We start from the raw sequence: 16,263 nt of genomic DNA on the forward strand, positions 1-16,263 counted from the left end.
GCGCGGAGCGTGCGCCGCGGCCGCAGCGTCTCTCCACACGCCCTCCCCCAGCCGCCGGCTCCGCCGCGGGGCCAGGCCCGGCTCGGGAGCGCAACCCCGGCGGGCGGCGGCCGCGGCGGAGGGCAGTCCGGGGCGGCGCCGGCGAGCCGGGGAGGGTTGGGGGGGCCCGGCCCCGGGGCGGTGGTGCGGGATGCCGCCGCCGCCGCCTCCGGGCTGTGTTCGCTCTCCGCGGCTGGTGCCCGTGTCGGGTGGGTGGCCGGGCGCGGGCCTCGCCCCGCAGCCCCCTTTCCAGGGCTAGCCCGGCCGCGCGGCGCCCCGAGGGGGCCGGGCCGTCCGGCGGGGCCGCGGCCCTGTTCCGTGCTGCGAGCTCGCCCTCTCGCGGCTCCCTGGCCCGGCCGCCGCCGCCCCTCTCCCCGCCCAGAGGCGCCTCGGGGGCACCATGCAGGCGCAGCAGCTGCCGTACGAGTTTTTCAGCGAGGAGAACGCGCCCAAGTGGCGGGGGCTGCTGGTGCCGGCGCTGAAAAAGGTGAGGAGCGCGCGGGAGCCCGCTGGCCGGCTGCAGCCCCTGCGAGGGCGCCGGGCCGGGCCGCGCCGGGCCGGGCTGGGAGGCGGGGCGCGCGCAGGGCCGTCTTTCTTCTCGGTCTCACCGCCTCCCCGAAAGGACGGCGCCCCCTGCGAGGCTCCCCCGCGCTCGCTGTCACCCGATGTGGGGGAAGGCCGCAGGCGGCCAGGGAGAGTGTGTCCGAATAATCAGCCCTTGAGAGGTTAGTGTTCTCCCCTGATTCAGAGACAGGAGTTGGAGGACCCTCAGTTTTCAGTGGAGGTCAAAGCAGGCCACTTTTCCGCCTTCTCGATCTCCCCCCGAAGCCGCTGTCAACCTCTGGTTTAGGTGTCCAGTCTGCTCCTTTTAGTGGGCTCGAGAAGGCTCTGGCTGTAATGCTTGTTCTAAGTAATTGCAGTGCTCGCCTGCCAGCGGGAACAGGGCCTGCTTTGCTCGCCCTCGGTAATCACTCTTCATTCCTCTGAATTCCCTCACTCCTCCGATTAACCGGGGTGGGTGCACATGCCACTGTTTCCTTCCTTCCTTTCTTTTCTTTCTCCGAAAATCTTGATACTGTTATTTGGTTTGTTGATTAAAATTTTTAACCTATCTCTGTTTCTTCAAGTTTGCCACATTGTTATCTAAAGTTATATACCTTATGATGTGTACTTCGAAATGTTTAAGTATAATTAGGAAATGTTGCTACATTTCAAAAGCTTCTAAAGCAACATTGTGACAATTCAGAAACTGGTGGTTTGAATGAACATAAAAACAACCGGAGTATTTTTTTGTTTCCCTCTTACTTTTTCTATATATGTATAGGATTGCTTTAGTCTTTTAATAGTGTTTCCACATGCAAATTTCTCGTTCCTCAAACAATGTTTCATGTTATCTGGTTAAAATGTATTTACTTCTACTGAGAGTTGAGATTATGGTGTACCTTTTGTTCTGAACATTTATGCTTTTGAAAACTGTCTTAAAAGGTGTCTGATATTTCTCAAAAGCCAGCAACTTTTACTTTCCCTTTTGCCCTGTTCTCCCCCTCTCCCTCTTGGTATCTTACAGTGGAAACTATTTGGTTTGTTAGCAGAAATTGGTCATATATTTCACGTATAAGTTACTGACTTTTTCCCTCAAGTGTCTGAGTAGTCACAAACATCTCTGTGATATTGTTTTCTAAGAAAACCAGAGAGATGCCATATACCTTGTATACTTTATTCTTTAGTAATCCCGTCAGGCTCTCACACTATTTACTTTGCTTTACCTGCAAGCTTGACATCTTTGATATCTTAGCTTGTAATAGAAGGGGAGTAGGAGGTCTCAGTGATGCTAGAAGCAGGTATCCTGACTGAGGTGGAGAGGAGATAGAAAAATTTTTGAAAACATACAAAAGAACTCATAAAACACCACCAGTTTGGGGGTATTTTGCTTAGAAGCAGGCAACTTCTATCCCAGAGTAACCATGAAAATACCCATCAGTTGAGGGTCCTATGAAGTAGTGGAAAGACTAGATGTAACTCTGCCACACTGGTGGCCCTTGCTGAAATCTATCCACAGAAGCATTTTGTTTGGCTAGCACAGTTTGTTTTGTTTTTAATGTAATTAGTTGCCAGTAATTTAAAAGTGGGAAATATTAAATAAAATCTGAATTTTCAGCTTTTCTTGAAGAATAGGAAGATCTCTCCACATTGGGCCTGCATTCAAGCAAGGCAGTAAACTGCTGGAGCTGAGTAAATGACTGTCCTCTTTAGACATGGCACGTATCTCCAATTTACCACAGTCCCCACCAGTCCTCTTTCTTATTTACGTAACCTAGCTTTGACTTTAAGTAGAGATACCCTTGTGTGCCAGTAAAAGTGATGGGAGGAGGTGGAAGTGTACACAGTCCAGCTAAGTAGAAATTCTTATTTAAAATATCCACTAATGATAATTCTAAGCCACCTAAGACAAGATTGAAAATATATTTCATATCTGCTCTTGGTAGCTCAAAACGTGCATTTTCACCTGCCTGCCAGACATTTCATGTGGCTATCTCCATATCTCAACTCTTCTTTTGGACTTACTGCACTATTAGCAGTTGTGCCCAACTTGTGTTATCTTACCTGAGGCTCTTTGGACACACTCTTCTCTTCACCCGGACTGCCCTTTGCCTGGTCTGACACTACTTACCCTTTTAGACTCATTCGACCTCAGATCTTTTCTCAAATCCTCAGGGCTGAGTTGGAGAGTCTTTTTTCATTTTCTTTTAGCTCGCTAGCCTAGCACTTAACAATGATTTTTAAGTTCCTACTTACTTGTCCTCTCCCCTCCCCAACCAGATTGGATGGTCCTAGAGAACAGGGATGGTATTTTACCCTCCGTTGATACAGTGCCTGACACCTAGTAGGCACTTAAGTTTGAACGAATGGGTGAGGGAGTACCCAAACTAAAACCATCACCTCCGTCCCCTCCATGCAGCATTTAAACATTTTTCCTCTTAATTAATGGCTTTATTATTTTATTTGACTGGTTCAAAACTTTGGTGTCATCTTGGACTTCTCTCTTTTGCATTACTACCTACACCCAGACGCAACCTATAGATTTATTCCCCTTTGACATGTTCTCATCTATTCCCTCCTACTCCAAATACTCTGAGTCTCCTTTCCCAGACTGCTGTGATAACCTCTTAACTGACTTTGCTGTCCCTCACCTCTCCTTTGCCTGTTTTTCGAATTTCAGAGGTTATGGTACACTTCTGAACATGTCACACTCTTGTTCAGAACTCTTGGTGTCTTTTGAGGGCATAGGGTGAAGTGCACAATCTTTGGCATGGAATTGATGGTGATCAATGATCTGGCTTCATCCTGCTTTTCTGACTGGACTGCCTACCATAATCTTTCATATTCTTCATGCTTCAGCCAGACTGAACTACTACTTGTCCTGAATATGCCCAGAGTATCTCACTGCATCTATCAGTTTAAGTCCTGTCTTATGTATTGCACAAATATATCATGCCTACAGCAGACCAAGTATTGCCCTTGGCAGTAAGGATAAAAAGGTAAGTGACATCATCCAGAAATGACTAAGTTAGAACATGATGGAAAGTGGCAGAGGATGATTTTGGAGAGGAAAGTGGATTATAGAGAATGTTTTGTGTTTTAAACTAAGGAGTTTGAATTTTATCTTGAGGGCATAGAAGTCATTGAGGAATTTTAAGTAGAGTAACGTCAGATTTGAATTTAGAAAATTCACTTGGGCCATATAATAGAAAATGGATTGGAGAAGAATGAGACTTTGGGTAAGGAGAAAAGTTAGAAGGCTAGTCCAGCTAAGAGATGATATGCATTTGAATTAAGGGTGCATCAGATAGGACGGAATTGTGGGAATGGATTTTATTTGAGAGATGTTTAAAAGGCAAAATTGACAGAACCTAGTAACTCACTGAATAATTGGGGGAAGTAGTAAGAGAGTAGCAAGAGTCTTAAGTTTCTGGTTTTAGGATAGAGAATACAGGGAGAAGAAGCTGTTAGGGTGAACAGAGTGGCGTAATAAGATGAGTTTTGGACATGTTAATTTAGAAGTCCTTTTGGGTTATCCAGGTAGACTTGTCAAACTGGCAAATTGGTTGTTAGTATCTGGCAAAGCAGATTTGTGCCTTCTAGGTGTGTAAGTAAAGCCGTTAGAATAGATGAAGCCTATATCCATACAAAGACTTATACATAAATGTTGGTAGCGGCTCTGTTCAGCAAAAAATTGGAAACTACCCAAATGTCCATCAACAGGCGAATGAATAAATAAATTGTGATAAAACCGTACAATGGAGTAGTGCTCAGCAATAAAAAGGAATAAACTCTTGATATGCATAACAACATGGCTGAATCTCAAAATAATTAAGCTGAGTGAAAGAAACCAGACCAAAAAAAGAGTATATTCTGTATAATTCTATTTACATAAAATTCTGGAAAATGCAAACTGATCTATAGTGACAAAAAGCAGGTCAATAGTTGTTTTAGTGGGGAGGTTTTTATGTTCATTTGTCTTGATTGTGCTGATAGTTTCAGGGTTGTATATATTTGTTAAAATTTAACAGATTGTGCAGCTCAGATATGTGCAATTTATTTTGTTAGTTGTACCTCAATGAAGGTGTTAAAAAAGGTGGATGAGGCCACCCACTGAAAATGATTAGAGGTAAAACTGAAATAGGGCTGGCATCAGAACTGGGGGAAGATAATGGACAATGTCATGTGTAGGGGAGAGCAGAGGGAAAGGACTGAGTAAAGGAGATTAAGAAGGAAGGAATCAGGTAGAAAGAATGAGACCTTAGTGTCTGAGAAGCTGGGAAACGAAGGAGTTTCGAGAAAAGAGTCATTAACCATATCAGGCTACAGAAAAGTCAAATAAGGTGTCTGAAAGTGTTAGATTTGACAGCTAAGGGGTCACTTATGTCCAGGCAGTTTCAGTGTGAGTAGAAGATTGAAAGGCATCGGAAAAAATAGTGAGGACAGATGACTTTTTTTTAAGAATATTTTTTCTAGAAGCTTGGAAAGGTGAGGGGTAAAGAGGATCCCTTTTGCTGTGGCAAGGGGATTCAAGGTTGGGGAGGCACTTTTGTTTTTTATTTAAAGGTGATAGAAACTCGTGTGAGTTAGGAGCCTTTGGGGAAGTAAGTGGTAGAGAATGCTGGTGAAGATGCTGAAGAAGGAAGAGAGAGGAGCTCAGGAACACAAGCAATGGGATTTGCCTTGAACTGTTTGCCGGGTACTATTTTAAGTGCCTCATGTGTTCTCTAATTCTCACAGGATACTATGTATTATTGCCTCCATTTTAGAATAGAGAGAACTGAGGTTTGGAAAGGGCAATTTGGTTACAGAATCTGCATTTTTAAACACTGTGTTATGCTACCTCTGGCAGGGGTGATGACACCCTTTTTTCTAAACAGGAGGGAAAGAGATAAAGATGGGTTGTAGGTTGGGGGAGCAGGGAGTTCATGCTAGGTAGCCTCTATTTTCATGATGAAATGAAAGGCAAGATCCTTTTACAAAGAATGAGGAAAGAGCAATGAGTAAGGAGTTAAGAGGAGTGATAAAGTTTTGGAATTGCTGCTGTGAAGTGTGGAGAAGGAGCCAACCAGTGAATTAGAGAGGAATTACTGAGCAGTGCTAAGTGTGAGGACCATAAATTTGGAGTAGCATTCATTGGTCTGGTGGTTGTCAAATTTTCCTCCAGCAGCACTCATCAATTCAGGTAAATGGGTTGAGAAGATGGTTGCAGGTGATTTTGGTAGAAACTAGGAGGCTAGGGATATTTCAGGTGATAGAGAGGAAGTAAAGCTATAAGAGAGGTAATGGAGGTATCAATGAAAGCTCCATGGATTAGAAATCTTGATGAATTGGAAGAGGGGGGTAATGGGAGCAAATAGCAGATTATGATTAGAGATGATGATAATTATGTTTTGGAGTTTTAAGATTCCAGAGATGAAGGAGAAGAGACAATTAGGAGCTCTGAAGTTGGTGTATTGAATGATGAAGTCCACAAGGATTATGGTATGTGTTGTAGTGGAGAGGAAGACTGCAGTGGCAGGGAGGTCCAGAAATAACAGTGGTAAGGATGCTTTAACCAAATAATACAAGTGGCAGCTGCTCCCTGCTCACCATAATGCATTTTTTTATTACAGCTGTAGGTGGAATAGGAAAAAACTTTGCACTTCATTTTAGAATTTTTTTTTCTTGTGATCAAGTTTTTTACCCAACATTCTTTTATGAAAAATTTCGAATAAACATAGAAGTTGAAAGAATTGTACAGTAAACACCAATATACTCATCACCTAGATTATATAATTAACATTTTACTGTCTTTATCACATGCCTATCTATCCCTCCATCCATCCACCAATCCATCTTATGTTTTGATGCATTTCAGAGTAAGTTGCAGACATCTGTACACTTTACCGCTAAACACTTCAGCATGCATATCATTAACTAGAGTTCAGTATTTGTTTATGGTTCTTTTTCCTTTTGTAGGTAAAATTTATGTACAGTAGAATACACCAGTGTTAATTGTACCATTTAATGAGTTTGGACAAATGCATAATACCCAAACATCTACAAAGATACCAAACACTATTGTCACTCCTGAAATTTCCCTCCTGCGCCTTCTCAGTCAGTCCCTGCCCCCATTTCCCAGAAGCAACCTGTGTTCTGATCTTTTGTCATCCTACCATAGATTAATCTTATCTATTTTAGAACATCATATAAATAGAATCATACACTACATATTTTTGGTAAGGCTTTTGAGGTTGTGTTTATCAAGAATTCAGTCCTTTTTTCTATCATATGAATATGTCAGAGTTTGTTTATGAAGTGGATGGATACCTGGGATGTTTCCAGTTTGGGGCTATTGGGAATAAAGCTGCCATGAATGTTCTTACCCAGATCTTTTTGTAGACATATGTTTTCATTTCTCTTGGGTGAATGCCAGGAGAAATGGCTAATAGAGTCAGTATCTGTTTAGTTTTATAAGAAACTGCTAGACCTTTTACCAAAGTGGTTGTACCATTTTACATTCCCATCAACAATGTATGAGAGTTCCAGGTGCTCCACATCCTTGCAATATTTCGTTTATTAGTCTTTAATTTTAGTCATTATGATGGTATCTCAGTGTGGTTTTAATTTGCATTATCCTGATGTCTAATGATATTGAGCACTTTTTCATGTTCTTATTGGCAATTTGTATATCTTCTTTTGGGCAGTCTGCCTAAATATGTTCTTCTAGCCTGTGGCTTCTCTATTCATTTTCCTAGTGTTTTTTTTCCCCTGTAAGATTTTATTTAATTATTTATTTGTCCTTCTCTCCAAAGCCCCCCAGTACATTGTTGTATATTCCAGTTGTGGGTCCTAGTTGTGGCATGTGGGACGCCACCTCACCATGGCCGGATGAGTGGTGCTGTGTCTGCGGCTAGGGTCTGAACTGGCGAAACTCTGGGCTGCTGAAACAGAGCATCTGAGCTTAACTACCGGGCTGTGGGGCCAGCCCCCGCAGTGGTGTTTTTTTGATGAGCGGAAGTTTTTAATACTGATGGAGTCAAATTTATCAGGTTTTTTTTCTTTTAAGGTTATATTGCGCTCTGTGTCCAAGAACCCCTTGCTTGCCACCAAGTCATGAAGATATTCTCCTAATGCTGTTTTCTAAAAGATTAATGATTTTAGCTTTTACATAATTTATGGTTCATTCCAAATTAATTGTTGTGTATGACATAAGGTAGGAATTGAGATTCTTTTTTTATGCTAATATCTAGTTATTTCAGAAATATTTGTTGACTTTTCTTTCCCTGTTGGATTGTGTTGATGATTTTGTGCAAATTAAATGAATATATATAGTATATATTATATAAATATACATATTTAAATATGTAATACACATTATAAATATATTTATATATATATTTCTAGGCCCTCCATTCTATTCCATTGATCTATTTGTTTATCTTTACACAAGTACTGTGCTATTAATTACTGTAGATTTAGAGTAAGTTTTGAAGTTAAGTAGTGTAAGTTCTCTAATTTTGTTCTTCTTTTAAAATATTGTTTTAGTGTTTCTAGATTTTACATTTCAATATAAATTTTGGATCAGCCGTCAATTTCTACCCCAAAATTCTTGTGAGATTTTGATTGTGATTGTATTGAATCTATGGATCACTAGGGTGAATTGATGTCTTAATAATATTAAATCTTTGGATCCATGAACACAGTATATCTCTCCATTTATTTAGACTTTTTAATTTCTCTCAGCAACATTTTGTAGTTTGCAGTGTAGAAATCTTATGTGTCTTTGTTTAAGTTTAATCTTTAATATTTTGTTTTATGATACTATTGTAAATTGTTTTAAAATTTTATTTTTCAGTTGTTTGCTCCAAGTATTATAAGCATGCAACTGATTTTTCTATATTGATCTTGTATCCTTTGATCTTGCTAGTAGTTGTTTTGTAGCATAGAATTTTCTACATAATTATGTCATCTGCAAATAGAGACAATCTGATATTTATTTCTTTTTCTTGCTTTATTTTATTGGCTAGGGCCTCCATTACAATGTTGAATCAAAATAGTGAGAGTAGTCATCCTTATCTTGTTCCCTTTCTTAAGGGAAATGCATATCTTAATTCACCGTTAAGTGTGATGTTAGCTGTTAGTTTTTATTGATGCCTTTAATCAGATTGAGGATTCCCCCCTCCATTTTTAGTTTTTCTGAGTGTTTTTGGGTTTTTTAAAATCATAAATGGGTATTGAATTTGTAAAAAGATTTTTCTGTCTGTTAAAATGATCATAAGGTTTTTCTCCTTTCTTTTGTCAATATGATAAGTTCCATTGATTGATTTTTGAATGTTAAAACCTTACATTTCCTGGGTAAACCATAGCAGTTAGTATTTTGTTGAGTTCCTGCTATGGCCAGTATTCTAAGCACTATGGGCTTGGGACTTTACATTACTTATCTCTGTTCCACCCATTGACTTTTCAAGGTGGTAATTTTTATAGCTGAGTTTTACAGCTGAGGAAATGGATCCTCAGCGAAGCAAGTTGCTAGAATCAGGATTTGAACCTAAGCTTGTCTACCTTCAAAGACAACTCTTTCCACTGTACTGGGTTGCATCCTTTGAGTAGGCAGTATAATACAAGTACAATGGTGTTCTAATTGTCCTACACCTTAGATTTTAGGAAGAAGTGCCTTAGGAAGGAGAGAAAGGCTCAATGAAAGGGTTTTGAAACCCCTTGCTTTAAGCTGAGAAGCTCAGCCCTTTTATGTATTGGGGCTCTGCATAGGATTACATTTTAAAAAATGGTTCTGCTGCATTAAAAAAGTAAGAATTTTAAAGGCAGTAGTTAGTGGAAATATAGCATAGACCATAAAGGAAAAGGCTGAGAAGTAATGGTCTTGGAGTGGCAATAGGAAGCTAGGAGACTATCCTTTTTTTTTTTAAAGATTTTATTTTTTCCTTTTTCTCCCCAAAGCCCCCCGGTACATAGTTGTGTATTCTTCTTTGTGGGTCCTTCTAGTTGTGGCATGTGGGACGCTGCCTCAGCGTGGTTTGATGAGCAGTGCCATGTCCGCGCCCAGGATTCGAACCAATGAAACACTGGGCTGCCTGCAGTGGAGCACGCGAACTTAACCACTCGGCCACGGGGCCAGCCCCAGGAGACTATCCTTGTGTGTTTATATTTGGGAGTGATAGAAGTGACAGTTTATTTCATTTTATTTATTCATTTATTTTTTTATTGAGTTCATAATAGTTTACATCATTGTGAAATTTCAGTTGTACTTTATGTCTTGTCTATAGACGCGACATTTTAAATGGAAGTGGGAGTTAACCAGGTGAGGATAAGGAGGAAGTGTGTTCCAAGGATTTCTGATTGCTTGGAGTCCAAGAGGAGCTCAGCATCTTAGGATTTCTGAGTAACTGGAGTCTGGAGTGTGGGGCCAGATCTTCTGAGCCAAATTATTGCCTGTTATCTTGTGAGCAGTAGAGAACCACTGAAGGATTTTAAGTAGGGTATTGACAATTAGATAGGAATTTTGAAGGATCACTGTCTGCTCTGTGGAGCATGGATTAAATGGCAGCAGAACTGTAGGCAACAAAGGCCAGTTAGGAGATATTTACAGCAATTCATGGAAGGGATGAGGTAGTCTTGACTAGGGTAGTAGCTGTGGGGATAGAGAAAAGTGGACAGATTTCAGAGAAATTTAGAGGTAGTTTGGTCATTGAAAGGATAGTGAGAAAGAAAAGTCAAATTCTCAGGTTTCTGGTTTAGGGGGTCTAAGTGATGATGGTGATGAAAGAGGAATCCTGGGAGAGGAGCTCGTTTGGAGGGGAACTAGGAAACCATCAATACACTGGGAATGAGAGGGTATGAGAGGATTGTGATAGGAGGGATTTACACTTTGCGGGTAGCCAAGTATGGCAGGCATGGCAGGCTTCTTTGTTGGACTATCCTCAGTAACTACAGGCAGGTACAACCTGAAGGCCCTGAGAAATGTCTTTCAAAGTACACTTCAATTGCCATCTCCTCTAAAAGCCTTTCTACTACAACTGCATCTCCTAAGTAGAATGAATCTCTTAATTTCCTTAGTACTTTATACCTCAGTTTTAGCACTTAATGATGTTCTGCCCTTTAATGTTTGTTTGTATCTGTGGCTTTGCTCCTCCTCTATATGTATTGGGAATTACTCTAGGGCAAAAATAGAGTCCTCCTCACCTTTGTGTTCCCTATAATGCTTAGCATATTTCTCAAGTATAGCAGGTGCTCAGTACATGTTTGTTGAATTGCATGTAGTTCTGAGTCTCTTCCCTCAAGAATGTACTACTAATGAGTTAGCTAGGTCTTAGTTGGGATCTTCACCAGTCAAAAGTCATTGGGATTGTCATGTTCAGTGTATTCTATTTTAGCAAATAGGGAAGCATATGCTATATTTTAGAAATAATTTGTTTAGGGGCCGGCCTGTAGCCGAGTGGTTAATTTCGTGCACTCTGCTTCAGCGGCCCAGGGTTTCGCCAGTTCGGATCCTGGATGTGGACATGGCACCGCTCATAAGGCCATGCTGAGGCGGCAACTAGAAGGACCCACAACTAAGATATACAGCTATGTATGTACTTGGGGGATTTGGGGAGAAAAAGCAGAAAAAAAAAGAAGATTGGCAACAGTTGTTAGCTCAGGTGCCAATCTTTAAAAAAAAAATTTGTTTAAAATGGCTAGATTTTTAAAAAACGTGTATTGCTTCAGGGAGAAGCAGATGCCAATATGAGATTAAGCATGCAAGACATTTTTCAGGAGAAGTGCTTGTGAGAGAAAATGAGGAAGGAGGCAGGGAGAGTGTCAGACTGTGATGCAAGTCTGACTCCAAGTGAAGGAAAGAGGTAAGGAAGGAAGGAACTTTGGGTGAAAGCATCTTACAATGCAGTGTAGTTCTAAGGAAAGTTCACCGAGTCCTTGAGTGAAAGTTGCCCATCACAAGAATTTCTCACATCCCAGGAATAGGCCTGTCTTAGTATGCCTGTCCTGCTCAGTCACTGACAGGGAGCAGCCAGTGAGAAGCGTGGCCTCTTCACAAACACGGTGATGGATTTCAGAGTGCAGCAGCTGAGGCCCTCAGTTAATGTTCCCTGTAGTTAGAGGTCTGAGAGGCTCATTCTCATAGCCTGCCAGGGTCACCTCTGTGGCTGTAAGTTGCCTAATTCGGGTTAATTGAATTACAGTCTTCCCCCACTTAAAAGTGGGTAATTTGTTCCCCCTAAATCCCTTAAAAAAAGATATATTAGGGTGAGTTCTAAAAGTCAAAACTTAATTATCATTTATATTAATAGTACAAAGTTTGCTTTAGTAGTTATTAAAGTTTGCATTTCATATTCATTTGTTTCATAGTTAAACCTTTATGTACAAAACCACAAGTAAAACAGTAAAGACAAAAGAAAACAATGCAAATGAAACCCATATTATTACTATATAAACTAGTGACCCAGGAACACTTCAGGCAATTCAACAGTACCCTGGGTAGTCCAGCTATCCCGCCATGAAGATGACTGCTTGTTGGCTTTCCTTTCTAGGCTGGGCTACCTCAGAGGCAGACAAACACAAATCAGTAAAAGAAATTCCTCATAAAGTCAAATTCTGGTAACCTCTCTTTGGAGTTGGGTATGGGGGTATACAGTAGAGAAAAGAAGTAATTTAAAGTTTTGGTTTTATGGACCCTGAATTACTCAGATATTATTTTAAACAGAGATATTTTTAAACTATAACAGGAAGATGAATTTTGGTTTTCTTTAAATCAAACCCTTCTCTCTTTTTTTTTTTTTTGATGAGGAGAGATTGGCCCTCAGCCGACACCTTTTGCCAATCTTCCCTTTTGTTTTTCCTCCTCAAAGCCCCAGTACATAGTTGTATATTCTAGCTGTAAGTCCTTCTAGTTCTTCCATGTGGGATGCCGCCTCACCGTGGCTTGATGAGTGGTGCTAGGTCTGTGCCTAGGATCCAAGCTGCTGAACCCCAGGCTGCCGAAGTGAGCATGTGAACTCAGCCACTTGGCCACCGGCCTGCCACCTAAATCAAACCCTTCATTTTTTTTTTTTTTATTTGAGTTCATAATAGTTTTCATCATTGTGAAATTTCAGTTGTACGTTATTTCTTGTCTGTCCTCACATAGGTGCTCCCCCCTCACCCCCTGTGCTCACCCTGCACCACCCCATCTCCTGGTAACCACTGAACTGTTTTCTTTGTCCATGTGCTTATTATATTCCACATATGAGTGAAATCATCTGATGTTTGTCTTTCTCAGTCTGTCTTATTTCGCTAAGCATAATTCCCTCCAGGTTCATCCATGTTGTTGCAAATGGGATGAATTTGTCTTTTTTATGACTGAGTAGTATTCCATTGTGTGTGTGTGTGTGTGTGTGTGTGTGTGTGTATATATATATATATATATATACACACACACACACCACATCTTTATCCAGTCAGTTGATGGGCACTTGGATTGTTTCCATGTCTTGGCTATTGTGAATAGTGCTGCAATGAACATAGGGGTGCATATGTTACTTTGGATTGTTGATTTCAATTGTTTGGGTAGATACCCAGTAGTGGGATAGCTGGGTCATTTGGTAGTTCTATTTTTAGTTTTTTGAGGAATCTCCATACCGTTTTCCATAGTGGCTGCACCAGTTTGTGTTCCCACCAGCAGTGTGTGAGGGTTCCCTTCTCTCCACACCCTCTCCAACATTTGTTATTTTTAGTCTTAGTGATTATAGCCATTTTAACAGGCGTAAGGTGGTATCTTAGTGTAGTTTTGATTTGCATTTCCCTGATCGTTAGTGATGTTGAACATCTTTTCATCTGTTTGTTGGCCATCTCTATATCTTCCTGGGAAAAATGTCTGCTTGTATCCTCTGCCCATTTTTTGATCAGGCTCTTTGTTTTTTTGTTGTTGAGTTGTGTGAGTTCCTTATATGTTATGAGATTAATCCCTTATAGGGTATATGATTTGAAAATATTTTCTCCCAATTGTTGGATTGTTGTTTGGTTTTGATCCTAGTTTCTCTTGCCTTGCAGAAGCTCTTAAGTGTGATGAACTCCCGCTTGTTTAATTTTTCTTTTGTTCCCCGTGTCTGAGAAGACATGGTATTCAAAAAGATCTTTTTCAGTTCTGTGTCAAAGAGTGTACTACCTATATTATCTTCCAGGAGTTTTATGGTTTCAGGACTTATCTTCAAGTTTTGATCCATTTTGAGTTTATTTTTGTGTATGGCGTGAGATAATGGTCTATTTTCATTCTTTTGCGTGTGGCTGTCCAGTTTTCCTAACACCATTTGTTGAAGAGACTGTCTTTTCTCCATTGTATGTTTTTGACGCCTTTGTTGAAGATTAGCTGTTCATATATGTGTGGTTTTATTTCTGGGCTTTCAGTTCTGTTCCATTGATCTGTGTGCCTGTTTTTGTACCAGTATCATACTGTTTTGATCACTATGGCTTTGTAGTACATTTTGAAGTCAGGGATTGTGATGCCTCCAGCTTTATTCTTTTTTCTCAGGATTGCCTTAGCAATTCCAGGTCTTTTGTTGCCCCATATGAATTTTAGTATTCTTTGCTCTGTTTCCGTGAAGAATGTCATTGGAATTCTGATGGGGATTGCATTGAATCTGTAGATTGCTTTGGGTAGTATGGACATTTTAACTATGTTTATTCTTCCAATCCATGTGCATGGAATCTCTTTCCGTCTCTTCATGTCACCATCTATTTCTTTCAATAATGTCTTATAGTTTTCATTGTATAAGTCCTTCACCTCCTTGGTTAAATTTATTTCTAGACACTTTATTCTTTTCATTGCGGTTGTAAATGGAATTGTATTCTTGAGTTCTCCTTAAGTTCATTATTACAGTATAGAAATGCAACTGATTTTTGTAAATTGATTTTGTACTCTGCACCTTTACTGTAGTTGTTAATTATTTCTAATAGTTTTCCAATGGATTCTTTGGGGTTTTCTATATATAAGATCACGTCGTCTGCAAACAGTGAGAGTTTCACTTCTTCACTCCCTATTTGGCTTCCTTTTATTCCTTTCTCTTGCCAAATTGCTCTGGCCAAAACCTCCAGTACTATGTTGAATAAGAGTGGTGATAGTGGGCATCCTTGTCTTGTTCCTGTTCTCAGAGGGATGGCGTGAAGTTTTTCCCCATTGAGTATGATGTTAGCTGGGGGTTTGTCATGTATCGCCTTTATTACGTTGAGGCAATTTCCTTCTATGCCCATTTTGTTAAGAGTTTTTATCATAAATGGCTGTTGGGATCTTGTCAGATGCTTTCTCTGCATCTGTTGAGATGATCATGTGGTTTTTATTCCTCATTTTGTTAATGTGATGTATCACATCGATTGATTTGCAGATGTTGAACCATCCCTGTGTCCCTGGTATAAATCCCACTTGATCATGATGTATTTTCTTTTTGATGTATTGCTGTATTCGGGTTGCCAATATTTTCTTGAGGATTTTTGCATCTATGTTCATCAGTGAGATTGGCCTGTAGTTTTCCTTTTTTGTGTTGTCCTTGTCAGGCTTTGGTATCACAATGATGGTGGCCTCATAAAATGTGTTAGGAAGCATTCCATCTTCCCTAATTTTTTGGAATAGCTTGAGAAGGATGAGTGTTAGATCCTCTCTGAAAGTTTGGTAGAATTCTCCAGGGAAGCCTTCTGGTCCTGGGCTTTTATTTTTTGGGGATGCTTTTGATTACTGTTTCAATCTCATTACTTGTGATTGGTCTATTCAGATTCTCTCTTTCTTCTTGATTCAGCTTTGGGAGGTTGTAAGAGTCTAAGAATTTATCCATTTCCTCTAGATTGTCCATTTTCTTGGCATATAGTTTTTTGTAGTATTCTCCTACAATCCATTGTATTTCTGTGATATCCATTGTTATTTCTCCTCTTAAATTCTAATTTTATTTATCTGACCTGTGTCTCTCTTTTTCTTTGTAAGTCTGGCTAGGGGTTTGTCAATTTTATTTATCTTCTCAAAGAACCAGCTCTTTGTTTCATTGATCCTTTCTACTGCCTTTTTTGTTTCAGTAGCATTTATTTCTGCTCTGATTTTTATTATTTCTCTCCTGCTGACTTTGGGCTTTGTTTCTTCTTCTTTTTCTAATTCAGTTAGGTATGGTTTGAGATTGCTTATTTGAGACTTTTCTTGTTTGTTAAGGTGAGCCTGTATTGTGATGAATTTTCCTCTTAATATGGCTTTTGCTGCATCCCATATGAGTTGGTATGGTACGTTTTCATTTGTCTCCAGATATTTTTTGATTTCTCCTTTAATTTCTTCAGTGATCCATTGGTTGTTCAGTAGCGTCTTGTTTAGTCTCCACGTGTTAGTCCCTTTCTCCACTTTTTTCTTGTAATTAACTTCTAGCTTTATAGCATTGTGATGGGAAAAGATGCCTGTTATTATTTCAATCTTAAATTTTTGAGGCTTGCCTTGTTTCCCAACATATGGTCTGTTCTTGAGAATGTTCCATGTCCACTTGAGAAGAATGTGTATTCTGCTGTTTTTGGATGGATAGTTCTATGTATGTGTATTAAGTCCAGCTGGTTAAATTTTCATTTAATTCCACTGTTTCCTTGTTGATTTTCTGTCTGGATGATCTAGCCATTCATGTGAGTGGAGTGTTGAGGCCCCCTACTATTATTTGTGTTGTTATTAATATCTCCTTTTAGGTTTGT

General features: G+C 40.1%; 1 protein-coding gene across 2 annotated transcripts in view; it reads left to right on the top strand.

The window, feature by feature from the left end:
• Positions 1-264: 264 nt before the first annotated feature.
• Positions 265-16,263, top strand: part of SOS1 (SOS Ras/Rac guanine nucleotide exchange factor 1) — a 147,078-nt gene continuing 131,079 nt past the window's right edge. For both annotated transcript variants that reach the window (XM_044772279.2, XM_044772280.2), the window contains exon 1: positions 265-526. In XM_044772279.2, coding sequence (XP_044628214.1) covers positions 440-526 — 87 coding nt within the window. In that variant the 5' untranslated portion in view covers positions 265-439. The remainder of the gene's footprint in view (positions 527-16,263) is intronic.

The sequence above is a fragment of the Equus asinus genome, chromosome 6 (assembly GCF_041296235.1).
Source record: "Equus asinus isolate D_3611 breed Donkey chromosome 6, EquAss-T2T_v2, whole genome shotgun sequence".
Classification (NCBI taxonomy): domain Eukaryota; kingdom Metazoa; phylum Chordata; class Mammalia; order Perissodactyla; family Equidae; genus Equus; species Equus asinus.